General features: G+C 44.4%; 10 protein-coding genes across 10 annotated transcripts; 5 read left to right on the top strand and 5 right to left on the bottom strand.

Annotated features, from left to right (window-relative positions):
• Window positions 1-386: 386 nt before the first annotated feature.
• Window positions 387-1046, bottom strand: BYT42DRAFT_547802 (uncharacterized protein; the record flags this gene model as incomplete). Its single annotated transcript, XM_051565971.1, has 1 exon — window positions 387-1046. The coding sequence occupies one exon, from the start codon at window positions 1044-1046 to the stop codon at window positions 387-389; it is 660 nt and encodes a 219-aa protein (XP_051420874.1).
• A 2697-nt stretch (window positions 1047-3743) lies between these two features.
• Window positions 3744-4771, top strand: BYT42DRAFT_44336 (uncharacterized protein). The gene is made up of 4 exons (XM_051563488.1): window positions 3744-4117; window positions 4273-4452; window positions 4523-4600; window positions 4671-4771. Exons 1-4 carry the CDS (start codon window positions 3866-3868, stop codon window positions 4683-4685), a joined length of 525 nt encoding a protein of 174 aa, XP_051420875.1. The 5' UTR covers window positions 3744-3865; the 3' UTR covers window positions 4686-4771.
• Window positions 4772-5660: 889 nt separating this feature from the next.
• Window positions 5661-8136, bottom strand: BYT42DRAFT_577868 (major facilitator superfamily domain-containing protein). The gene is made up of 7 exons (XM_051569223.1): window positions 7771-8136; window positions 7627-7682; window positions 7181-7510; window positions 7014-7085; window positions 6703-6932; window positions 6463-6599; window positions 5661-6389 (listed from the first exon to the last, which is right to left on the bottom strand). Exons 1-7 carry the CDS (start codon window positions 8027-8029, stop codon window positions 5866-5868), a joined length of 1608 nt encoding a protein of 535 aa, XP_051420876.1. The 5' UTR covers window positions 8030-8136; the 3' UTR covers window positions 5661-5865.
• A 662-nt stretch (window positions 8137-8798) lies between these two features.
• Window positions 8799-9872, top strand: BYT42DRAFT_577869 (tyrosine phosphatase-like protein). The gene is made up of 5 exons (XM_051569224.1): window positions 8799-8860; window positions 8917-9143; window positions 9223-9241; window positions 9317-9667; window positions 9740-9872. The coding sequence occupies exons 1-5, from the start codon at window positions 8851-8853 to the stop codon at window positions 9826-9828; spliced, it is 696 nt and encodes a 231-aa protein (XP_051420877.1). The 5' UTR covers window positions 8799-8850; the 3' UTR covers window positions 9829-9872.
• Window positions 9873-10028: 156 nt separating this feature from the next.
• On the bottom strand, window positions 10029-11768 carry BYT42DRAFT_547806 (Rad51-domain-containing protein; the record flags this gene model as incomplete). Its single annotated transcript, XM_051565972.1, has 9 exons — window positions 10029-10100; window positions 10188-10240; window positions 10309-10474; window positions 10534-10724; window positions 10785-10883; window positions 11057-11153; window positions 11237-11332; window positions 11407-11469; window positions 11667-11768. The coding sequence occupies 9 exons, from the start codon at window positions 11766-11768 to the stop codon at window positions 10029-10031; spliced, it is 939 nt and encodes a 312-aa protein (XP_051420878.1).
• Window positions 11769-12332: 564 nt separating this feature from the next.
• BYT42DRAFT_547807 (ankyrin repeat-containing domain protein) lies at window positions 12333-15673 on the bottom strand (the record flags this gene model as incomplete). The annotated part of the gene is made up of 2 exons (XM_051565973.1): window positions 12333-13393; window positions 13462-15673. The coding sequence occupies 2 exons, from the start codon at window positions 15671-15673 to the stop codon at window positions 12333-12335; spliced, it is 3273 nt and encodes a 1090-aa protein (XP_051420879.1).
• Window positions 15674-17202: 1529 nt separating this feature from the next.
• BYT42DRAFT_577887 (JmjC domain, hydroxylase-domain-containing protein) lies at window positions 17203-19456 on the bottom strand. Its single transcript, XM_051569225.1, has 7 exons — window positions 19129-19456; window positions 18987-19047; window positions 18509-18911; window positions 18296-18438; window positions 18126-18228; window positions 17756-18050; window positions 17203-17484 (listed from the first exon to the last, which is right to left on the bottom strand). The coding sequence occupies exons 1-7, from the start codon at window positions 19221-19223 to the stop codon at window positions 17460-17462; spliced, it is 1125 nt and encodes a 374-aa protein (XP_051420880.1). The 5' UTR covers window positions 19224-19456; the 3' UTR covers window positions 17203-17459.
• An 873-nt stretch (window positions 19457-20329) lies between these two features.
• Window positions 20330-22074, top strand: BYT42DRAFT_44577 (uncharacterized protein). The gene is made up of 3 exons (XM_051563489.1): window positions 20330-20749; window positions 21203-21779; window positions 22026-22074. The coding sequence occupies exons 1-2, from the start codon at window positions 20414-20416 to the stop codon at window positions 21632-21634; spliced, it is 768 nt and encodes a 255-aa protein (XP_051420881.1). The 5' UTR covers window positions 20330-20413; the 3' UTR covers window positions 21635-21779; window positions 22026-22074.
• Window positions 21774-23653, top strand: BYT42DRAFT_44626 (uncharacterized protein). The gene is made up of 6 exons (XM_051563491.1): window positions 21774-22235; window positions 22306-22602; window positions 22691-22865; window positions 22995-23126; window positions 23196-23319; window positions 23387-23653. The coding sequence occupies exons 1-6, from the start codon at window positions 21912-21914 to the stop codon at window positions 23565-23567; spliced, it is 1233 nt and encodes a 410-aa protein (XP_051420882.1). The 5' UTR covers window positions 21774-21911; the 3' UTR covers window positions 23568-23653.
• Window positions 23355-24572, top strand: BYT42DRAFT_44607 (uncharacterized protein). Its single transcript, XM_051563490.1, has 3 exons — window positions 23355-23493; window positions 23561-24007; window positions 24110-24572. The coding sequence occupies exons 2-3, from the start codon at window positions 23740-23742 to the stop codon at window positions 24421-24423; spliced, it is 582 nt and encodes a 193-aa protein (XP_051420883.1). The 5' UTR covers window positions 23355-23493; window positions 23561-23739; the 3' UTR covers window positions 24424-24572.
• The last annotated feature ends 94 nt before the right edge of the window (window positions 24573-24666 follow it).

The following is a 24666-nucleotide window of genomic DNA, read 5'->3' on the forward strand; positions in this document are numbered from 1 at the left end:
GATTTCACTTATCCATCTTGGCACTTGGTCAATAAGGAATTCACGAAAGGTTTTGGATGAGTGTTACTTTGGACAGTTTCTGCAATGGTGAGAAAAAGTTTCGAGGCTATCTTGGCTGCTGAGTCGCGTCTGGTGTCGGGCCCTTCGTATAATGTGAAAATGGGTATATGGTTGTGACCGCACGTCATCTGCAAAGATGCTTGAGGTGCGTTGAAGGGTAATGGAATTTTGATCCATAAAGTGGCTTCATTTACTACTAGCTCTTTTTTTTTAACTCTATAGGCCTTGTTGTTTTCTGTAGTAATTAGCCATTTCACCTCAGAATCCAAAAAGTTGATCATCCAATTTCTTAGAGAATCAACTTTATCCAAAATAGCCAGCTTCAGTCATAGTTGGCGAAGTTGATACCGCAGATCAAACCGATCAACCTTGTTCCTTCCACCATTGTTACCAGTCCCAAGAAAACCATGAAGCAATTGCTGATGGTTACTTGTCTTAAGCTTCTCCCAAGAATGCATTGCGATCGCTTGCCAAGCTGCTGAATGCGCGACAAAGGAGATACGTCGAAGTGTACTGAAATTTTGATCGGAGTTGGAGAAGTTGGTACGCAGATCAAAACGAGCAACCTTGTTTGCATTTCGAGTGCTTGCAAAGCTGCTGGCTTTCTTGACCGAATCCGTGTCCAAGAAAATTGACGCCGTCAAGGCCGCATTTTCGTCCAATTCGAAATGGGAGAGGATCCCCCCAATACTTGCTTCATGGACCGAATTGATCCGGAGATTTGATGTTATCAGTGCATTCAACGTCTTGATTCCCACAACCAACTTATCGCCTTCATCGTCAGTCATGATAGTTGCCCAAGTGTAATGGTACTTAGTTGTGACAGGTGGTAACGATGAGGATGCCGATTTTCCTTTCTTGCCCGCAAAGCTTTCTCGATGGACGTCAAGGGAACGCTGGCGTCCATAAATCTCCACGGTGTTGACAAGTACTGCCTTGTTGTTCTTGTCCATGATAATCACCGGCGAGCAGTTGGGCGCAAGCATATCGTATATGAGATAAAACGTCTGCAACGGTCTGCGGATTTTCGTCTCTTCGGAACTGTACAACCTACTCGGATAGCCAGGCATACGTGCTAGGATACTCGCGATGCATCGTGAACGAAAGCAACCGCTGAACGGCCTCGGCAGCTGACACGTAGCGGGCATCGATAAAACGTGTGATTTCATCCACTTGCTCTCGGACGCTTCTGTCGTTATCGGCACAATGCATTGCTGCTGCAACTCGATCGTGACCTTATAGACGTACTTGAACAGGTATTGACCTTTCCAAGGAAGTCCAAATTTCAACATTGATGTGGGCCGCACATAGATATCTATTATGCGGCACGGACCCATCTGTTGTCCAGCTGGACATCGTTTTCGAGAACGAAATCACCATTATTCCGGCGATAGTATAGAGGGCGGTATAGAGGATAACTTCTGCGATCCTGGATAGAGGCTTCGTTGAAGGAAAGCGGGTAGCGCTTACAGGGGCCGCTTTCCATGCACGGAGACCTCGAATGCATTGTTCCTCACGGGCCATCTCTCTGTCTGGAAGTCCAGCTGACACGATGCAATCATCATCGTTCAGTGTTCTCGGCTAGTCGTCCGGATGCAGCACCAAAAGCAAATGAAGATGCGATAAGCCTCGTTTCTGAAACTCCATCGTGTGTACATGGGTAACGACTCTGCCCAAAACGTGCTTCTTTCTTAAACTTATCATGAGAGGTTTACGTTTCATGTTGAAAACTCGAGCGCAAAGGGTGGGCCGATCAACAGCTGTTTGAGGTGAAGTCAGCTCGTCCTGAACTACCTTTCACTGAGGATTACATGTGAAAGTGATAAAAAGGTCGGGCTGTCAGCATCGACGTACGATGTTCATCGCATCATGGTAAAGTTGGCGCATGTGCCTCGAGCTGCCAATGAAAATCGAAGGCAATATCACTCTTTGGCCGACGTTTTGGAGGTCATTGTCGCCGAGTTCCACCACATCTACGATACCTCGGTACAATTCCTTGCGCAGATTTGTCCGGTTTATCTGCAAATACGTGAGTCGGTTCTGCTCCATTTTTGCGTACATATCGGCAGGTACAAGTGCAGATGTTATTGCACCATTAGACGGTAGCTATACCATTGCATGACGGTAATGCTTCGACCGCTTGCCGAGCGTGCGACAGGAGGTGGCTAATGAGGTGAAAACGCTTTTCTCCACACGGCTCATTTTGTTGGGACAGCTGCGATTGGTTGATCGTGCATGGCGCGGCAGGCCACACGAAGCACAGAAGATGGTTGAAGACGACATTGAGGGAAAAAACAGTTGAACTTGAGGAAATGGAACAAAAAAAGGAATTGGACCTAAATAATACATACAGCGTGGTTAACTACTGTGTCTTGGTCCGTATAAACTATGTAATCTCGGTTTTGTAACTATTTCTTTCAGGTGGACATCCTTAATTTGTACTTGCTCCGCAGGCACAGCAACAGGTTCATGGCTGTGCACACCATGAAGAGTGTGTAGATAACCAGTGGATTGTTTGAAGGGTGTACATTTCTTCCTCAACAACATGACCGCGGCCTTATCGCGTCCATTATAAAAAAAATTGACTGTCCATAATTTGGTAGTATGGTGAAAGAGAAGGAGGTTTGACCTCAAGGAGGCGTTGTGCTTCTTTTTTAGCACTGGCTTTCCATGCTTTTTTGCGCGACAACTTTTATATCCATGAAATGACCTTTAATTTTGTCATTAACCGAATTGATTTCTGATCAAACCGTCTTATTTATTTTTGTCAACCTCTGACTTTTCTTTCCGGGGGCACACGACTTTGATTTCTATCGCTCCGTGCAGTCTTCCCGGACCGAAAATACTTCGCCTCGGTCTCGCTCTATATTTTTTTAGTACCTTGTAATTTCCGAAAGACTTGCCGCTTTTAAAAATAATAATCTCGTGTGAAGTAACTTTATCAAAGACAGACAGTCGGTTCACAGACCAAACTTGAAAATACAGAGAGTATATTTACAAGATTTGTAGTTGGGAATCTGCTTTTTCATGGTAAAAAAAAGTAGGAAGGGTGGGTTTCTATCGTTATCAAGACCACGTTCAGATCTATGATGGTTGCTATTTTAAGATATTGCTCCAGTTACACGACGTTGGTCTATCTATTGGGATCATAGTGATTGAACGCCAGAAATCCGGATATTTTCGATTTCTGTGTATAGAGTACCGCTCTCTTTTTAAACACAATACGATGGTGTTCTGTTTTGTGGTACTTTTTACATCTACAGGCCATAGATGAGAAAAGTGATGGCCCTGATGCAGGGTGAGTTGGGGGAAAAATTTTTCTGTAACGGTTATCATGTGTGACACGGTCCAGCCAATCAAAGCAAAGAAGGAAATTGGAGGATAACGCGAACCATGTAGGAATATCACAAATGAGACGGCTACACCTTCACCTACCCAAACGCAAATCCCCAAAGTTACATGATGACACGTTTTTTTTTCATTCATTGTTGCAATGCTAAGGGTTCCTCTTTTTTTCTCCAGACTGAAAACCGCCCCTCATATTTTTTTCTTTTTGGTTGGAGTTCAGCTTAAAGCGGAGAAGAAATCTCAATCAGCAGTATTTGACGTCACGGATCACTCTTATTGGTTGAGCTGCGGATGAAAGCAGCACACCACCCATAAGCCTCTGCGTTTTTCTTCTTCCGCGCTTGGCTTTCATCTTTTTTTTTCTTCCACCTTGCCTTGTTAAGACCAAAACACGCTACATTTGGCAACTCCTTTTTCATAATTGGAAATCCCTCTGTACCTTATCCTCAAAAAAGAGATGAATCCAGCTCAACTCAATTCAGACCTGGCTGCTGGTCCGTCCAGACTGGACCCTCCCAATCCTCAAGAACCCTCCCCTAAAAAGTCCAAAACCAAAATTGTGGACGATGACAACGACTCGGGCGCGGATTCTGACAGTGAAAAGCCAGCCAGACGTTCAGGCAGACGCAAAATCAAGATTGAGTATATTGAGGATAAAAACCGCAGACACATTACCTTTTCCAAGCGTAAAGCAGGCATCATGAAGAAGGTGAGTTTTCAATCGCCCTTTTTTTTCGCGAGAAAAAAAGAAAAAGAAAAAATATCGTTCAAAACGTTACCAAAATTGACATGAATTGGTTCCCTTTTTGACATGAATTTTTTTTTTTTTTTTTTTTTTTTTGGTTTCCTTTTTCTACGTATTAGGCATATGAATTAAGCACATTAACGGGTACACAAGTGTTATTGTTGGTGGTGTCAGAAACCGGTCTGGTGTATACTTTTACCACTGTCAAACTTCAACCAATTGTTACCAAACCCGAAGGTAAAAATCTGATCCAAGCGTGTCTGAATGCTCCCGATCCCATACAAGGAGAATCCTCTTCGGTAAGTTCCCTTATGAGTTATATACGGGTTTTGTTTTGGTTCGTGTAATTAATTTATTCCTCATACACAGGCTGGCGATACGCCTTATAATACCAATGCCTCACCTCGAGTAGATACCGACAAGAAGCCTATGTATGATGATAAAAAGGTAATTTTTTTTGTCGAGTCCAAGTTTTCGGACGCGCGCTCGGGCGAGAGTGAAACCCACAAAAAAAAAGAGCACAAAAAATTGATTGGCCGCTACGCGTATATAGGTCGATCCTCAAACGGCCCCCTCCGCAGCTGGACCTAGCGGTTTTGGTGTTCCGCCTTCGAGTGCTCCAGGCTACCCACCACAGCCTTACACGCAAGCCGGTCCTCCAGGCACGCTTCCTGTCGGCAACAATGGATACCATCCCGGTTACATGAATACGGCTGCCGCGGCCGCCGCTGCGGCTCAATACCAACAGCCACCGCAACCCTCTGCCCAAGGTCCATCTCAGGCCCCTCAATCTTACGGTCAGATGCCTCAACCACCTTTCTATGGTAACCAACAAGCTCCACCTCATCATTACATGCAACATCAGCAACCCCCTTCAGGTTACTGGCCCAATTCTTCCGGTCCCGGTCCCGCCCCTGGCGCCACCTCGTTATCCAGACCCGATCAATCACCTATTGATGACAAGGCACGGAGGGGAATGATCAAGAAATAAGTCCGTTCCGTATCAAGTTGAGAGGAAGAAAAGAAAGATAAAAACCATCTAAATTCTTATTGTTACGATATTCCCAAATCAATGGTCGTACTTTACCTTTGTATCCCGACTTCTTTTTTTTTACATTCCCAGTGTTTGAAAGGGTGATCTTCTTTGGTTTGCTGCTTTTCAAGGTCTCCCCGGTATTCATATTAAATACATCTTTGTACCTTTCTGATATGCTTTGTTTTTCGTTTTTTTCTTTCTTTGCACATTCAAAAATAAATTGACGGAAAAAAAAAAAAAGAAGAAATAGCACATCTTCATTGCTCTGAAATTTTTCATTCAAATTCACCAGTTTTTTCCTTGTCAATGATAAATCACGACGTCAAAAATAATCAAAACGATGGTTGAAAGGCGCGCTGAAGTGTGGAATGGCACGAGATCAGACAATTATGTAATACCTTGTTATGACTAGTTGTTGGACTATGTGTTACAATATACACACATGCATGCCCTACCGTCACTGGTTAAACCCGTGACGCGTGGCGCTCTTCCACATCAGATGTTCATTTGAAAATTCCTGCCAATTCACCAGTGAAAAATTATGACGACTGTTATTTAACAAATATAGCAAGTAACAGAAGAAAAAAGGGGGTAGGGTAAGGGAATATAGGTTACATATATCTTGTATGAATGGGTAATAGAAAAGAGCAGGGTAAAAAGGGAATTCTGTGGCAGGTTAGGAAAGAAAGACGAATCGAACGAAAAGTATCCAACTGAGAACGGCTAGTGCGACGTAAATACCAGCGTATAAATAGTTGATTTTTAATTTCTCGCGCATGGTTCCCATCGGGTGATTGATTTTCTGTTCATCGGCTAGTCTGGCTTGACGTGCGTTGCGATCCAAAATACGATCGTACACGGTGTAATCGAGGACGCACAGAATAATACCGCAAATCACCGACAGCGCACCAATGACAATGAAAAAGACGATGATGCCACTGTAGCCTTTATGCCGATCCGCGTCCTGGATGAATCCCGTGGCCATATCAAACAAAGATGCGCCAATATTCGTCCCGGATTTAATCAATCCCATGCTAGTGCCAACGAGGGACAGCGGAAGAATGACGGGAACCGAAGACACCAACCCGACCGGACCCAACGACAAACTTGCACTGAAACATAACATGCCAATAATGGGTGATAGTGACGTATAACCTAATAAAATCATGGACAACAGGAAACTGACACCACTGATAATCACTGCACAAAGGAAAACCCCCCCGTCAGCACACACAGAGTCTTGCAAACATAATCGAGACAGAGAAAAACTTACTCATCCATGTTCGTTTGCCGTAACGGTCAAGACACACACCCAATACGGGCATCAGGAAGACTGGCAAGAGCTGTGCAACACTGGCCGTAGCTGCTGCATGAGCATCGTCGTACCCGAATCGAACCTTTACAAATTCACTGGTAAAACCAGGGTTAGTATGGTGTTTGTCCAACGTTAGGCGGCAGATTTAAGTTTTTTGTTTTTCATTTGTTATTGTTGGGGCCCAGAGGCGTTTTTTACCTATTGATGTGCAAGAAGCAACCCCAACCACCGCCAAGGAGGAATTCCATGGCAACAATAAGCCAAAAGGAGTGAGGCAGGTACATAAGTTTGGACCATTGGAATGATTTCTTTCTCTTGATGACGTTGATTTGTGCCTGACAGGCATATGAATTTGTCGATACTTTGCGCAACAAGGCAATGTAAACAAGATTGACCACCAATGAAAAGACGCACAGCAATGCCGAGAACTAACATCATCCGTCAGCCGATGACCCCCTTATTTCCTTTTTTCATTTTTTTTCACCAATGTTCGTGCGACAATACATTACCCAAAAGGCATAGCCATACCAGCCTGTCCATTTGGCAATGAACACCACCGTCGCTTGGGCAAGAAACGAAGACTGTGATCATGCATGAAAGAAAGAAGATGACGATGTTAAGAAGCAACGCTTTAAATTTCCAATAGAAAATGAAAAGCATTATCCGGTGAACTTACCAAACGGCTGACGGTAAGCATGAGAGCGACGACGGAAGCGAGGTGACGACCTTTGAACCATTGACTCAGAATGGTTTCTTGGACAATGACGACTGCCCCACTGCCGATACCGTAGAGAACCCGACCGAGGATCATCATGGATAAACTGCTGGAGTGGGTGGACAAGGCTACCAGGACATTTCCGGAAGTGATCAATAGGGTGGTAAAAATGGACCCTGGAATGGTGCCAAATGCGTCGATCAAGATCCCGTTGGCAAAAGGCAGCACCGTATTGACAATGGATACAGTGGATTGTAGTACGCCATATTGTGAATTGCTGATACCGAAATGCTAATAGAAATAAATATAGGATGAGCATTTACCTTTTGGTAATAAAAAAAAAAAACTCCTAAAAGCAGGCAGAAAGTGGTGGTCTCGGTTATCGTTCATCATGTGTAGATCATCACCTGTTTAATGATTGGCTTCATGGCCCCCAATGTATGTGCCGCAAAATGACTACCGACTGACGGATGACGGTAAGTAGGGTGATGATGGTCAGCTTTTCACTCTTGTAAGACCCATTACGAGGTCAGCTACGATCAATTCCGTACCTGCTAGTAACAGAGCGCATGTTAGCGCCACGGCTTTATATTTCCATGGCTGATCAGCAAGATGGCAGTAATCGTCGTCATTGCCAGGTTGACCTAATGACGGGGATGCCGTTGAGCAGCAAGTGGGAAGTTTCGATTCGGAGGAGGAGGTGGCGATAACGGCACAGCACCGTCCTCCTTGAGAGCAGACAGGAACGGATGTGGTGGCATTGGGTAGAAGGGGAGACGTCTCACTGACGGAAGAACCATCGAAAGTCATGCTGAAAAAAGGAAGGGGATCAAATTACTCCAGAGTAATTAAGCAAGAGAAATGAGGAAAAAAGAAAATGCGACGTTCAATTAAAGAAACTGGAAAAAAAAAGAAGATGGATCCCGATGAAAGGACCTGAAATTTTCCGTTCTTATATAAGGCAAATTTTCTGCTATCTGATCTTTTCTATTTCGGGTTATTGAATGCGTCTTTTTCGATGTTTATCTGCGTCGTCTTCACCATCAAGCCAAATAAGCTATGTGTTAGTCACACGCCTCATCAAGTTTGTTGAATGCAATTGTCGCTTCTCGGTTCTGTCATGAACTTGGCAAACCGAAATCTGTCTGTCTGTCTGTCTGTCTGTCAAGACGTTTCCATCTGATAAGAAAAGAACAAGGAGTCAGTTTTCCCACCTGTCATGGTTACACATATCTCCACACAACTCCATACGGCGCACAGAGGAAGCCCTTTATCCCTGCTTGTGGGGGAAGAGAACCTTCGCACCACCCTTGATGAAATCATTCCCAAAAAAATTCAAAGTGAACCGAGCCCTATCAGGACCCGATTCATGAATGCATGGCTCGATTTCCATCTTTTTTACTTTCTTCAGCGTTGCCTAATCGAGTAACTACAGACAGGAGCCGCCCATCTCCAGTTGGTGTCCCAACATCTGAGTTCAATTGGGGAGGGGGGGGGGGGACGAAGGCCTGTGATTTCCGGTGGAAAAACAGTCCCTGATGGGGAACACTGGCAGATTTTTTTCGGAGTAATGTCTGGCTGCATTCATTTTTCCCTTGCATTTTCCGGTTTTTATCGTTAATCGATTTGTCATGGGTAAAGGTAGACTATTTCGTCGCGGTGTATCTGCATGGATACAATGATTAATCAATGACAAGCCTCTTCCGCGCCTTCGGGCTCTGCCGCCGATATTCCTTCTCCTGCAGGCCCCAAGACCTTGGTGCAATGGTACCTTCTTTCTTACAACCAGGTCTCCTTTCTCGGTTGGTTCTGGATCCTCTTCTTGACCGTCTCGCAACTCGTCATTTCCGGCGGCAACTTTGCTTCCGTCTTTGATGTTGTATGGCCTTGGCTTTCCGTTGTCCAAACCGCCGCCATCTTTGAGGTAAGCACCCCGGGAATATTTACCCAAAACGCATCACACTCACTCATTGCGCACGTCTCCTTTAAAATTGTCCATATAGGTCATTCACGCTGCTCTCGGTAAGCGCGCTCGGCGATATCCCCGTAGACGATTGCGGTCGAAAAAACTGAGTGGTTGATTTTGTTGTTTTCTAGGTTGGGTCAGAGCTCCATTGTTGACGACAACATTGCAAGTGATTTCCCGTTTGTTCTTAGTGTGGGGCGTCAATTACATGTTCCCTGCCATTCACACCCATTGGTCATTTACCACCATGGTCACGGCATGGTCCATTGCTGAGTGTGTCCGATACGCTTACTACACTTTCCATTTGGCTTCTTCGGTTCCGGCCATCATCTCGTGGGCTCGTTACACCTTTTTCCTCGTCCTCTATCCCGCGGGTGTCTCTTCCGAGATCATGATGGTCTACAAAGCCTTGCCTTACGCGCGTCAGTTCCATGAAGCTTATTTCCTTGCTTTGGTCATTGCCACCTTTGTTTACATTCCAGGTAAAAAAGAGAAAAAAAAAGCGTTTGTTTTTGTCATCGAGTTTTTCAACTGATCCATTCCAATGCATATAGGTTTCCCGCTCTTATTCTCGCACATGCTTGTTCAGCGCAAAAAATATCTTCGTGGAAACTTTAAAAAGGCCGAAAAGAAAGCTCAGTAAAATAGGACGTTTTTTATTTGAGAATAAAGCAAATCATTATCACTGCATCGATCCTGCCGGTCATTTAGAAGACAACATCGGTAATTCCTCCTCCAGCAATCGCGTAAGACGCTTCATTTTCCGGCATATCTGGTGAATCGTAAATCTTGGCCACCCGTTCCTCGCCGCGTCCCTTGCGCAGATAAATACGCGTAGCCGATCTACCCATCCATCGTTAATTGGACTGAATATTTGATACTACCATAGACTTCTTGAGATACAAACGCATGTGCCTAAATATATGTGTCAGTGCCTGATGAGTATTGATGTTCTACAAGCAGGGGGCCGGGGACGGGTAATGGATTGTCATGAAGTCTTACCAAGATGTGACCTCCCACCGGTTTCTTTGGGTCAGATACAAACACCATACCACCTTGTTTTTGCAATTATAATTTAGCGAAACGGAATGGCCATTTTCCTTGTTTCAGGATCACCACTTACCGCCTGGATCGGAAGATACTTGGTTTGTCAACAAGATTGCAACATTGTACTCTTCCGACACTTTGCTCAGCCGGTTCAGCATTTGATTCAGTTTTTGCTGCCGTTCAGCGAGCTCGCCTCGACCCGCGTAATCGCAACGAAACAGGGAAATGATGGAGTCCACAATCTAATCGTTGTGCGGCCGGTCAGCATCATAATCAAATAATAGAGACAATCACAACGTACCAAAAGACGATAGATGCCTTTCTCTTCAGCAAATCGAGCCGCGGTTTCCGTAATAAGATCCATTTGATGGTCGCTATTCCAAGCTCGGGCCACGATGACATTGTCCAACGCTTCATCGGGATCCACCCCAAATCGTTCGGCAATAGCTCGTATCCGATCTGGACGAAACGTTCCTTCGGTGTCAATGAAAGCTACCCAGGGCAAGTCAGCCGCTTGCGTTTCTGCTACTCTTGGCCAGGTTCTAGTATTACCTGCTTTACTGTTGGCTCCGCCTTTTTGGAAAGGCAATTGCACCTGCACACACAGGGTGTGAGCGAGCTGCGTCTTTCCCGTGCGATACTCGCCAAAGACTAAATTAGCTTGACGGTTAGTTTCGATACCAGCCAAAGTAACGGCAATTCTACTGACCTTCGGTCATGGACATGGTTTGTATACCTCCTAGAAATACAAAAAAAATTGATCGTAGCTGAGGCGACACGGCATGTGAACTAGGAATGACATTCTTTTTTTTTTCTTTTTTTACCTCCAAGGAGGGCATCGAATTGCTTGCTACCAGTCGATATTTTCACCACTTTTTCTCTTTGCTTTGCAACTTCCGTGCCTGTCATGAAGCCACATTTCTATCAAAATAATAAGAAAAAGAAGAGGATGAATCATGCGACGGGCAATGTTTAAGAGCGTACGAGAAAAAAGTAAACCTTACCTGTGTCTTGCTGGCAGCATCTTTAATTTTGTCGACTTTGGTCTCGGAAAGCCCCTTGATGCGCAAAAGATTTTTCTTTGTCGTCATTTGAATACCCTATAAAATGAGGGGCCCCACATGAGCCATGACTCGGTATTGTCCTTTTTTGGTAGCATGAACGTAAACTTTACCCTGATGGTACAAATGCCTGCCGATTTCAGTTTATTAATATCTGCCATGCCTATGCCTTGTGACTGTAAAGTACGTGAGTGCCAATACAGCATCCACTTTGTGGAATAGTCGCGTACCTGTAGTTCGTCCACTTCGGTATAAAACAGCTGATCGGATTGGGGGGGGGGAGGCGAGTTTATTTTGGTGATGGTGATGCGGATCAGATAATGCACGGACGGTATCGATATTCATACGTCATATGGCTATCAAAAGGACGTACCTGTTCGTCGTCATCTGAAGAATCGGTGTCATCTTGCAGCTTAAGATTCTGTGGATCGTTGTTTATTTCCACACCGACAGATGGATCGCGTTTTGGAGGCATGAGTTAGATTCAATGAGAATAAAATGAAGAAAGGGGTGATGGAAGGATCCGGAATAACGGTCCGCGATTTTTATATGACTGCTGATTTGACCATCTATCATTTTGCATGAATCACACACGTTACGAGTGACACGTTTTCTGACAGCAATTTTTTGCCGTCGCAATTTATTTCAAGTTAATCACCAGAAAACAGAGCGTTGAAAAATCCACAAAAATAAGAGGATAAACAAAAGAACAACACGTTTACACAAGCAAAAAAGTACGAACAATGAAAATAAAAGGAAATAGAAAACAATGCGTATGATCTCCTTTATGGGACAGATTATAGAAAAGGATAAGGAAAAAAAAAAGAGCAATATGTAAACAACAGAAGAAAGGTGCATGAAACAACAATGCAGTGATAACGATAAGAAAAAGGAAAAGCAATCAAACAAACATGAAAAAAAAATCGTGCAGTGCAATCAACAATGGAACAAAGAAGACGGGTATCAAAACGATGACAAGGCTACCTTACTTTACAATTTTTCTTTTTTCATTTTTTTCAAAAGACAAAGAAAAAATACATTATGATCGGTGGTTTTTAAAGTCGAGCATGCCACATTTTTTCATCTTCATTGCAAACTTGGGCGGAAGGCCAAACGTCGGTCGTTTTTTGAGTAACGGTGGAGGTGGACTGGCGGCGGAGGGGGTGAGGGAAGCAGGAGGACTGGACACCGAGGTCTCATTTTGATACCCAATATCCAACGTAATAGTGATCAAACTTTCACTCAGATAACTATAATCAGACTTGATCAACGACGCCACTTGTTCCAAGCTCATAAAGTACAGATCGCTGGCAACAAATCGCTGTTTCTCGGCTTCTTTGATCCGCGCCATGGATGTCGCCGCCTTCTTCTTGTCGTGGAATGCGATGTGCGATGATTGCAACGTTTGAGCACAGATCATGTTGGACAGAGGAGACCACAGTCGATTTTTTTCGCGGTCGCTAATCAATCTTCGAAACAGATGCGGGTATTGTCGCCTTAAAGCCTCGGTCGTCATTCCTAGCAGTAGCCCGATTTGCAGATCTACCACGAACAAGGTACTGTCTTTGGGTGCCTTCTCATCGTGTAACTGCACGGTATACAATGGCAAATATCGCATCGCTTCCGTGAGTGATGGCAACGGTGGTGGTAGTACTTGGTTTTTCTGCTCTGCATCGTCATCCTGTGATAAACCAAGTCCCACCGTACTTTCATCCCGTTCTTCTTTGATCTTATTCGCATGATGCCATCGTTCCGGTGGCGGGGTAGGAATCGGAGTGTGAGGTCCATCCGGGGGTAAATCCGTGCAATGTAGATTGTACAAGTTCTTCTTTGGTAAATGACGGCCCGAGATTTTGCGTGCATGAGCTTTTTCATGTAAAGTGACGACGGGATCCGACGGTTTAGTGGCTTCAAGTGAAGGTTCTGTCTTAATCCGCACAGCAGGTGTTGACAGGGATGGGGTGGTGGGATGATCTTCAGACACGGATCGTGAACGCGTCGGTGCATCGTCTTTGGGTTCCAAATCCGCGGCAAGCACCAAACGTCGTTTCTTCACATTCGGCATCGACTCGGTCACGGGAGCAGATGACTTTTTCCTGGCTACAGACATCCAACAATATACATGTCAATAAAAAGCGCATCCACTTTGCTCGCACACACACACTTACACTTTGTATTGGTTGATTTGTTGGTTTCGGTTTGTTTTCGTTGTAATGCATCAATGGCCTGTCGGAGCGCTTCAATGATGCCTTGATCCTCGTTTTCCATTGCGATTTCCAACGGTCGTGTTCCCTTGGCATTGCACGCGTGCGGATCAGCCCCGTGTTCGAGTAACAGTTTGACGACGGCCAAGTGACTATTTTCAGTGGCATCATGCAAAGGTGTATCCAGATCGGCGCCTTTGGAATTAGCATTGGCACCGTGCTCGAGTAAAAGGCGCACGACCGCATCCCGGCCTCTCAGCGCGGCTTCGTGCAGCGGGGTCCATCCGGCGTTATCGGTTTCGTTGGGATTGGCACCAGCGTTGAGTAATGTCGTTACGACCTCGATATCGCCTCGCACCGCCCATTTGTGAAGATGCGTACGTCCACTGGTATCTTTTTTGCGAGGATCCAGTTTGGTGGCATCCATCTTTTTCGTCGCGACAGGACGAGCTTCCACTTCAGCGGAACATTCTCTGGATTCGGCTTCGGTTGAACACGACTTTTGTCGTCGATGACTGGCGGTCGTTCGTTTTTTTCGTCGTGCGCAAGTCTCGCCTTCCAAGGGTACGGAATCTTCTTCTTCTTCCTCTTCCTCCTCTTCTTCCTCCTCTTCTTCATCCATTTTGTTCCGAGTTCGAGACCGTCTTGTCCGCTTGGTTCGTTTCTGCTCCATCACCTGAAACGCGCGCATATACGACTGAATCTTGCGTTCTTCTCGGGAGAGGGCGGTCAAATCTTTGGATTTGAATTTTTTTTGTTTTGCCGCCGAAAGGAACGTGACTTCATCGATGGCATCACTGACAGCACGTTGTTTCCGCTCTTCGTCGATTTTTTCAGTAATCACACGACGAATGGTAACTGAAGTGGTCAACTGGTATGGCGTTTTGCCGTCTTGGTTGCATTGATGGACATCCGCGCCCGCTTGAACAAGATATTCAACGACGGTTTCCTGATTATGTTCACAAGCCGTATGCAAAGGCGTATTGCCGAGGTGTCCGTGATCATTCAAATCGGCGCCGTGTTGAATCAACAACTTGACAATCTTTGTGTGTCCATGCTTGGCGGCTTCGTGCAGTGGGGTCCATGAGTAATTATCTTTTTCATTGGTATTGGCACCTTGTTTCATCAACGAGGCGACGCGATCGTATTGACCTTCGGCGCATGCGTGATGCAGCGACGTTCGACCAGACTGATCGCGACCAACAAGACGTTCGAGTTCTTTGATGCGATTTTGAAGAATCGTTTTGCACTCGTCGTCTTGGCACACATCCAAGGGGGTTTCCTTGTCAGTATTCAAGGCAAACACGTCGGCGCCGGCATCCACCAGGAGTTGAACACAATCCGCGTATCCATTGGAACATGCATCGTGTAAAGGGGTATCGTCTTCGAATCCGCGCACATTGACGTCGGCGCCGCACTTGATCAAGAACTTGGCAATGGCATATTGACCTTTGAGAGCTGCTTCGTGAAGTGGGACCCAGCCTGCATGATCTTTGAAATTAACATCCGCGCCTCGGGCCACGAGTTCTTCGATCTTTTCTAGATTGCCTGAACTGGTGCACGTAAACAGCTTGGTTCGACCGGCTTTATCTGTCTTGTTCGGATCTTGGCATGCGGTTCGGCCTTTTTGTTTTCGAGGTTCGGGGGTGGATTCCTTTTCCGAGGTATGTTCGGAAGGCGCAGCGCTCGAGGTCAACGAGTCTGTATCGGGCAAACGAGGTCGTTTGGCCATCGCTTTATCGGACACGCTGTCTTTTCTAGGCCGACCCCGTTTTCGCTTCTCATGGAGGTTGCCAGGGACGTCTTCAAGTGCCGTCGTCTGTCGCAAGCGGAGGGCTTTCATGGCCATTTGCCGCTGAAGCCGTTGACTCTTTTCAGGTATATCTTTGGACGTATCCTCGCCGTCGTCATCACTGGATTCTTTACCGCTACTGTCGGGATGATCTTGAGATGGACGTTCGTGTTTCCGATGCTGGTTCAGGAATCGTTTCTTTTTTCGGTCCGACTTGTGAAATTCACTCCAGTAGCGATCCTCATCATCTTCCTCATCTGGATCGTTATCCGCCATTCTGGAAGATAGAGATGCCGAGGTGCTATTGTTGGTGGTTGATATGGGACCGTAGGGCTTACTGTCTTGCGCAGCATCGGACCGAGGATTGGACGATTCCATGGGCATGTATTGATTGGGTATGATGATGGGACTCGATGGGGTCATGATCTTTGTACGATTCATTTACACGAAAATGAGCGACAAGAGTGAGAATATTGAGGCGATGAAAGGTATGGCTTGTTGTTATGTGAATTGACAAAACGTGTGAAATTGGAGAGAACGAGTTGGCTGGTATCTACGATAACGTGTCAAAGGTAAAAACTTGATCCATAAAAGGGATGAAGAATTGGTGAATGAATGGTTGAACTATAAAAAAAAAACGAAAAGGAATGTCAGGTAAGTTTAGCACGGCCGCACTGAGTGAGCAGAGGGAAATAATGGTGAGGTATTACCTCGACACAAAAAAAAAAATAAAAAAAATCGCAGATTCGGCTAATGCGGACGAGTGACAGGTATGTAAAAAAGTGCTGAAAGGTATATGTATGAAGAGAGTATATATGTATTGTGTATAGCGATACGAAGAGAAACCGAAGAAAAGGATGAGCCTACTTTTTTTTGGGGGAAAAACGTTTAATGATAAGAAAAAGAAAAAGACCTCACGGCGACTGTATAACTTACTGTACAAATTCTGTGGAGACCACGGCCAAACTAACAATGTTGTCAAGGTGAGTAATGAAGCCATGTAAAACTTTGGTGACACTGGGAGTTACTCTCAAAATAAGTCATGCAGTCGTCAAGAATGAAAGAGAGAACGAACCCCACGGTTTGTTTCCTTTTTACTCATCATGAAAAACAAAAAAAGAGACGACATTGTACCTTTATGTAGATGAACTGGCAATCAGCACTCCAGACGATTACACACAAAGAAAAAGAAAGAAAAGAAGATATAAAAAAGAGCAAAGACAAGAAACAGTGAGAAAGAGAGAGAGAAAAAGCTTAAAAATAAAAATTAAAAAAAAGACAGAGTTCGAAGAACACCAGCACCAAAAAAAAAATACTGAGTGGAACGGCTCTTATCCCATACGTCACAATTTCCAAATTTGCGGTTGCTTATATTTCTGCTTGAAAAATTATGTGACTCGCGGTTTCCAAAAAGAGGTTCAAAATGCAATTGGATAGTCTGGGGAAAACCCCCTTATTGGTCCATTCATCCAAGGAAGGACAAAGATTTAGCGTCATCCAAAGGGAAAAAAGAGAAAAGAGGTAACAAGAGAAATAAAAACCCAACCAGCTCGTTTTAGGTTATTGCCATAAAATGAAAAGGCGCACTATTCAATAACCGAGCATTCCTTAAAATAGCGATCCTCCTTGGTTTCTCCATATTTAGCATCCCGTTCACAGTTTATCAACTTGAAGTCTCAAAAAATTGAAAGAAAAATGGAGCAGCAACGGCCGAGATAAAAACATCAGGACGGACGAAAATAGCGAGTCAGTATGTCAGTACAGCAAAAACGTGGATGTAGTTTCAATGTACCGGTAATGGCGCGTCTTTGTTGCTCCCCGAAAACCAAGCTGTGCTATGATATGTAGCGGGCGACAATGTAAGAAGCCAGCTAGAATTGCCTTTTTTTTTTTGTGCAATTGTCTGTTTTCGCCACACTTACCAAATCGTTTCCGAGCCCTTGTTACCCCACATTCATATTTTATGTTTGTCTGAAAACAATGACGTCCAAGCACCCCTCCCAGCATCGATTTTGATTTATTTGCCTTTCCAACACCTTGAGGTATTCAATCAGTGACGTGATTTTTTGAATATTTATAAAAGGCGCACTTCCTCGAAAGTGATGCTTCACAACCTGATTCATCATTCAAAGTTCAGTAATGGCAAGTTCATCTCATTGTCGCCGTATCCTCACACACCAAAGGAAAGAGTCAGGCAAGTTTTTCTTGTGAATCTTTCTTTTTTCCAAATAAGCGACCAGAATATCAGGCTTTTTTATACATGAGGCTGGAGAGACAGACAGAGAGAGAGTCTGTGTGTGTGTGTGTAGGTGCGTCTCGGAGGGCATAAATGATACAGTTAAATAAAACGAGAAATGGTGGAGAGAACTTGAATGATAGGAATGAAAAAAAGAAAAAAATGCGACACAGAAGACACCAGTTAGTTAACCAGTGGTTCTTTTCCGTTTTTGCCTTTTCCTGCGAAGGGATTGTTCAAGTGAGGAGACGTCGATCATGACACTGTCACTCACACACTGGCAGGATTCGGCTTGCTTGCCTATTTCCAACCATGAGTCGAGGGCAAAATTAACACTTTCGGCGCAATTGAACCCGAGATTATATCCCGAATGATAACCAAAGGGAAATGTCAACATGAATTCGCCTTCATGCTGTACACACCGTTGAACCTGGACACCATGGTTGGCCAGAATTTTCGGTGACACAATAAAGGTTTTATGCCGTAGAAATTGATGGCATGCTTTATGTTGCTGGAAAAATATGTCTGAGAAAAGAAGAAAAGAGATCATGAGACAATTCCATCAACTTTTTCCATTTTGCTGACAGTATTGATATTTACTTTGCATTACGCCTTCAAACTTTTTTCGTTGCGCCGGCGGAATAACGTACCATTGCTTTGGTGCGCCAAAATGCAAATAATTGATTGAATAAAGATCCATATCCTAATTAAAGAGGGTCAAACACTTTCGTTATCACCTTTACTTCATCCAACAATCTCTTATCACTTACCTCGACATGCCAGGCAAAAGTCGCTTTCCACATGCCAAAGTAAAGATACGGAGTATTCACGCCTGGCAGGGCAACGTCGAGATTGTTTAGTATATTATCAAGGTGAGCCACATTCCATGATCGCACCGAACTATCGAATAAACCTAAGTAATTGGAATCAATCACGGAAAAAGGGTCCAAAGTCTCGGTATTGGGATGCTGTAAGCTGCTTACTGCCTGTCATATCAGCGCCGTACATGGGTTGATTGAATGTCAGATTTCTCCAGTACGCTCTTTCGAGATCTTTGCAATAGTCGGGTGTGTAGCGGTTAGGGTTGGTACATCGGGGAGTGCCAGGGAAAGGGGTGGGTGTGTCCGATCGGGCCAACGCCAGTTCATCGGCAGCCTGTTGTCGCTTCCGTTTCCGAATCTCCTGAATTTCTTGTCTCCATTGTGTCGATGATTTCTGCTTCCGATGCCCACTGACTGGTTTTTTTAGAGTTCGATCAATTCCCAGATCAGGAGCACCGTGTTCATCTCCGTTGCACAAAGTGCACCATTGTTCCAGTGTAAAAGGCCGACGTTTCTCGACATTGGTCTGTGTATAGATCCCTTGGGTCCCAATAATATGCTGAATCTACAGAGCGATAGTATTAATCACTGACGATGTATCCATCGAATGGGGAACCGGCTCGATAGTATTGTCACTCACAATGGGATTCCGAACACGAATGTGTGACAGTAAAGGTTGAACGTCCGGCAAACTTTGTTTCCTGTGAACAAATAATCGATCAGCCATTGAACGAGGAGAACCAGTTTAATCGACCTTTTCTTCATTTTTTTTACTCGTTTACCATTCTTTCGGAGGAATGACTTTGACGATGCCTGCTTCTTTTCCGTAATCGTCAATGGCTTCTACAAATGCCCGAAAGTCTTTGAACTGATCCATGCTCGGTCGGAAAATGGGGATGGTACCACCATGGTCCTAACGGCGCAATGAGACAAACCGTAGTCAGCGTAAACCATGTGAATGGGACAAGCTCCATTCAACCAACCTGATCATAATATTCGGCAGGTTCAATGACTCTAGTTGGCATATGGCAAAACAAGCTGACACACAGAATAGTCGGTGACGCTTACTCTCCCTGTTTGATGAAAAAAAAAAAAATATCAAAAAGTCCCGAGACAAGGGGATATAAAAATGACGTTTTCTTTCTTAAAGCCCTCACTTTCTGATCAGCAAGCTGGTATGACAGTGTTAAGCACTTCTTTCTTATCAGTGCACCCACCAGAAACGTCCAAAAAGGGACTCAAAGCTCAAAACAAGGGAACTAAGCATGATTGAGTTGTTTGCATAAAAACGATTACAACACCCTAGAGCGAAAAATGGTCATTGGAATGAACTCGTATTACTGTTGTAGGCGAAAGCCCAGAACATTCGGTTACTTTTGATTACAGTAATGCCTTTGGATACGGCGACAACAACGGTCGGTCTGATTTGTGTGCTTTTTTTTTTCATTGAAGAATATTTTGACAGTGTGCTAAACTGCACAGTGGAGTACTGCAGACCCTTCTCCTGTCAAAAAAATTGGGTTGAATGTTACATTGATGTCCTCAGAATTTGGCTTATTCATACATTGCTGCCAAGGACAAAAGCGACATTTGAAACGACGTCGTACTGCATTAGTTGACGGGTCGATGGTATTTTCGTCAGATTAATCTGCACCACCAGAACTTAGCGGACTCCTTTGATGAGAAAAGCCTTGTGGCTGATGGTGATTCCCGGTTAATTCAATAATGCAATATTCTTCAGACCAAACTTGTTATTCAGTGCTGCATTTTGTGATGGTCAAAAAATTTGATAAACGTTTGTTGGTTTCTGATCTTTATTTTTACGTGCCTTTCAGAATATGAATTGTCAAACCATGGTCCGCTCTAGTGCAAGATCGATTGGGTGCTTACTGGATTGTCCATCCTGTGTTACCTTGCAGCACATGTGCACTTGCCATTGATTTCGCTCTGGCTGGAAAAAATTCGATGGAAGTACGATCATCCAACGTTATTGCCTTTTTAACATCTTTGCTTTCCTTATTATAAATTAAATTCTGTTTCGTTCTCTGGAGTTTTGTAAAAGGAGCTATGAGTAGCTCATCTTGCAACCCAGAAAGTTTACTTGGTCATTCCAAATTACGACAACAGTTTTTATCATTGCGATCGTCGACGAGTTCACAGACGGACAGTAGTACGTCTGTTAACCGTGAACCGCCCAAGCCGAGTTATGAAAACGATAAATTAAAACGGGGGTTGACCCACATGTTCTCACGTCAGAGGACTTCCAGCACCACTTTGCTTCGTAGTCAAAGTTCCCTCCAACGTCCACCCCGACCTTCCTTGAGTAGCTTTGCGCTACCTCCGCTGTCACCCAAACTCCACGAACGTCTTTCGTTGCCTTTTCAAAGTCCAAAAGATCAGCAGGTAAGCACGGTCTCTTTCTCCGATTCCTTTATAATTTTCTTTTGGCGCTCTTTTTTCCCTTTCTGCACTTGCTTTGAGACCATTTATCGCCTATCCAATGAGATGACCGTAGTGCCTATTATTGCTGTCCAAAATTCAGCGATGGCCTGGGTGATCGACACGGTTGATTTATCTCCTCAGTTGCTTGTTGCTTTACTTCATTATTTGGATCATCATTATTTTTATCTTTATCGATATGCGCATGTGTGCATAGATGTTGCAAGAGAGAGAGAGTGTGTGTGTGTGTGCGTGTGGGAGGATGTGCGTGAATAGGTTTAGATCATGGTGTGATGTTTTATCATTCTGTGAATAATCCATCCCCATGTTCGTGTGCAAATGCTTAGGTCTATCCATTTATTTTATTTTATTTTCTCTCTCTATACTCCTTGATTAAAAGAAAGAAAAACATTGCAGGAAATCCAATATGGCAAGAATGGCTGCTGTCTACCGCCATCTTTCCCGTCGAGTCCTCCTTATTCCCCTGACTTTTCCTCCGAATACAAACGTCCGTTCTCGCCACTCTGCCACCACCACTCCTCATCGTCTTCCATTCCACTCTCTAACTTTTCAACCGCCTCCACTGTCCCTGCCATGTCCTTTCCATTAACCGTCGCCGAATGCCATGCATGGATTGCCGAGCAGTGTGGTCATTTACTTTATCTTATTAATGACGATCCTAATCCCACCCTTGCTACCACCGTCTTGGACAGTACCGCCATTCTCATCACTGCACTCAACTGTCCTCCCATTGTAAAGGCCCAATACCATCAAACGCGACAGCAACTCTGCGAATACTGGGAACGTCGTCAACAACCTCTCAGAGAACGTATTCAACATGTGGTATAGTATCCTCAACGAAAAGCAACATGAACCACAAAAAAGAGAAAACAGATTTCAGGTTCTGTTTCTGTCCACCGAGTCATGATCTATTTCTCACCTCCTTAAATTTCTTTTTAATCATGCTATTCCACCGAAAAAAAAAAATTAACAGGTACGAGGTGTTCAGGTGCTTTGCGATCAATGCAAGACATGGATTCGTTCGCCGGTCGATACGTTTATTCGCTGTGATTCACTGGATTTTGAGGTGGAGGAATCAAAAATTCTTCCGCAACAGTTCACGGCCATGAAATATGCGTCCATGTGGCCATCGCATATGGATACGAAAGCTCATTGGTTTCGGCACCATTTCATTGGCAAACCTTACTTTACTTATATCGGCCCGTTATCTTCTAAACAGGATGGCTCCAGTTCCCGGGGAACTAGACCGTCAAGCGGCACCAAATCAGGAGTAAGCTCCACCGGTGCGATTCCCACTGCTGGTCAGGGAGACGAAAATGAAACCATTATTACCATTGTTCAAGAGCGTGCCAAAGACTTTGGTGGCCCGGGCAATGCCGCGGCTTCTGTGCTGGGATCACAGTACCGTATTATTATTCGCAGTAAAAATGTAAGTCTCCTTCTATGGGTTTTTCATCCAAGATGTCATGCTTACTCATTGGCATGGGGAACGTCTACAGCAACCTACAGGACGCTGCATTATCCATGAATCCATGGCGCGGGATACCGTTACGCACTTGCACACAATTAAACAACACCAACGACTGAATTGCAGTCGCTCTGATCAGCGACGCAGTCGATCTTTGCGCAACAGTATGTCGGGAGGTTCGCCCAGTTCATTTTTGAATCGACTGATGCGTGCGGCGATCTTGTATCAGTGCCCTGGTTTGGATATGCGTCAATTCAAGGAACTTTCTGCAGAAACCGTGATCATGTCGGGTCTTGAAAAGGAGCTTTTGCGTTTCGATGAGATCGGTGTAAGTGCATCCACCTTATACGTACGTGTGTGTCTCGATCTATAAAAATAACTAACCTGTCATCATCCGATATGACCAATACTTGTAGGTTCCAAAGAATTACAAGTTTGGTGTATTGACGGTGAATGAGGGTCAAACAACAGAAGAGGCGTGGTTCTCTAACCGGGGATTGTCCGAAAATCTTGACAACTTCCTTTCCATCATTGCTCACCAAGTGACACTGAAAGGGTATTCTGGGTATGCAGCCGGTTTGGATACCAAAAGTAAGTTTTATCAGTCTGTGGGGATCCCTTGGCTTCTAGGAGTGTGAAAAAAAAAGTAAAATAAGGGAGCAAAACCCACTTCCTGCATAGTGCAAAGGTAGACTGACTGACTGAACAAATATACGGTAGCTGGAGAATCTGGTGACATTTCTTATGCCACCCGTTGGCGAGATAACGAAGTCATGTTTCATGTCGCACCATTGATGCCTTCTCGAGAACACGATAAACAGCAAATTCACCGCAAAAGACATTTAGGCAACGGTATACACGTTTATTCAGTATAAATTATGCTTTGAATTCAAAAAGGCTCACACATTAGGATATACACAGATATTGTTTGCATTGTATTCATAGAAGGCAATCAATCATTCGATCCAAAAGCCATCCGGTCACAGTTTCTACATGTTTACATTGTAATCCACCCAGAGAATATTCAAGGAAAGCGAGCATGGCGGTAAAAAAAGAAAAGGGTCAAAATTACCTGATATTGACATGCCAGGCTAAAATATTTAAAATTTTAGAGTTGAAGTGGTGCGAAATAAGAATGTTCCTGAATTTGGACCTGCTATTCCCAGTCCGGGCTTAATTTACGACGAAGAAGAATTGCGTGAATTTCTCATTCTAAAACGTAAGTCACAGTCAACCAGCATTTTTTTTGCAACGGATCCTCGCTTATTTATATGCTGCTGTCACAGTGATTAACGGAGAAAATGCTGCTTTGAAATCTGAAAAGTTCGCGGTGCCAAACAGCAAAGCGCGTGCGAGTCTTTTGCAGAATCTTGTAAGCAAGGGTTTAGAAGTTTCGCCGGTCAATGTGACGAGTACCTTCAGTACAAGCCGGCTTTCGACCACCGATTCCAATTTGGTGGGTAAGATGGCTTTGAGGAACCATTATCATGGTGAACGTCCCAAATCCGCAGGGGCAACACGTGGTTCAATCCGTGATTACCGTGCTGGAGCGGACAAGGATCACTTGGACCAAGGCGGTGAAAGCCCGCTCGATTCGGCCATTCCACCTATCCCTACCGCCTCTCGATCCACTATTTTGCAGGACCTAAAACGCTTTGCTCGTCGACGAAGCGTCGGCAGTTTGCTGCCTTCTCAGAAACCACCCGTCGCTTCAAATTTGGACAAGGAAGATGGTAACGTAAAAAAAAAAATGGCCGTCTTGAACGACAGTGCCGTGCAACTGCTGTCATTCTTCTGGATGACTCACCTTATTCGTATTTCTCCTTCTCTTACAGCATCCAATTTGCCTGCCAATGAAAAGAATGGATCTCCGCAAACCAAGACGTCATGCCCCCGAATTTCCACCAGAAGCTCGATGAGTGCCAGTCGCACGTACCATTCTTTGCCGTCATCGACAAATCTCGACGGCAGTATCCGTTCGCGAGCACAACATCTGATGACGAGTGTGATGGGTCGAAGAAGCTCGTCCCAGAATGGTACAAGCTCCCTAACAATGGTGACACCAAGTCAGTCAAGGTTAGCCAAGAAAGCGGTGGAAGGAAAGACAAACGAACGATTGCAAATGATCGCCAATGCAGACGCTATTTAATGCAAAGTCCTACTCTACCTTTAACCCTTTATGCCATCGATTGTAGAGAAATGCCATTTACAGTATATTACAAGTCGAACTTAGAAACAGCGATCATTAACACGAGTATTTATTTGATTTACTTTTGTACAAAAGAAAAGGGGGAGGGGAGAATAAAAATAATGAAAAACGCAAAATAAAAAGGACAGAAACAAGGGCCAAGAAAAAAAAAAGATAAAATAACAATAATATCAAAAAAAGGCA

Source organism: Radiomyces spectabilis (genome assembly GCF_025331425.1).
Source record: "Radiomyces spectabilis strain NRRL 2753 chromosome Unknown BYT42scaffold_10, whole genome shotgun sequence".
Classification (NCBI taxonomy): Eukaryota; Fungi; Mucoromycota; class Mucoromycetes; order Mucorales; family Radiomycetaceae; genus Radiomyces; species Radiomyces spectabilis.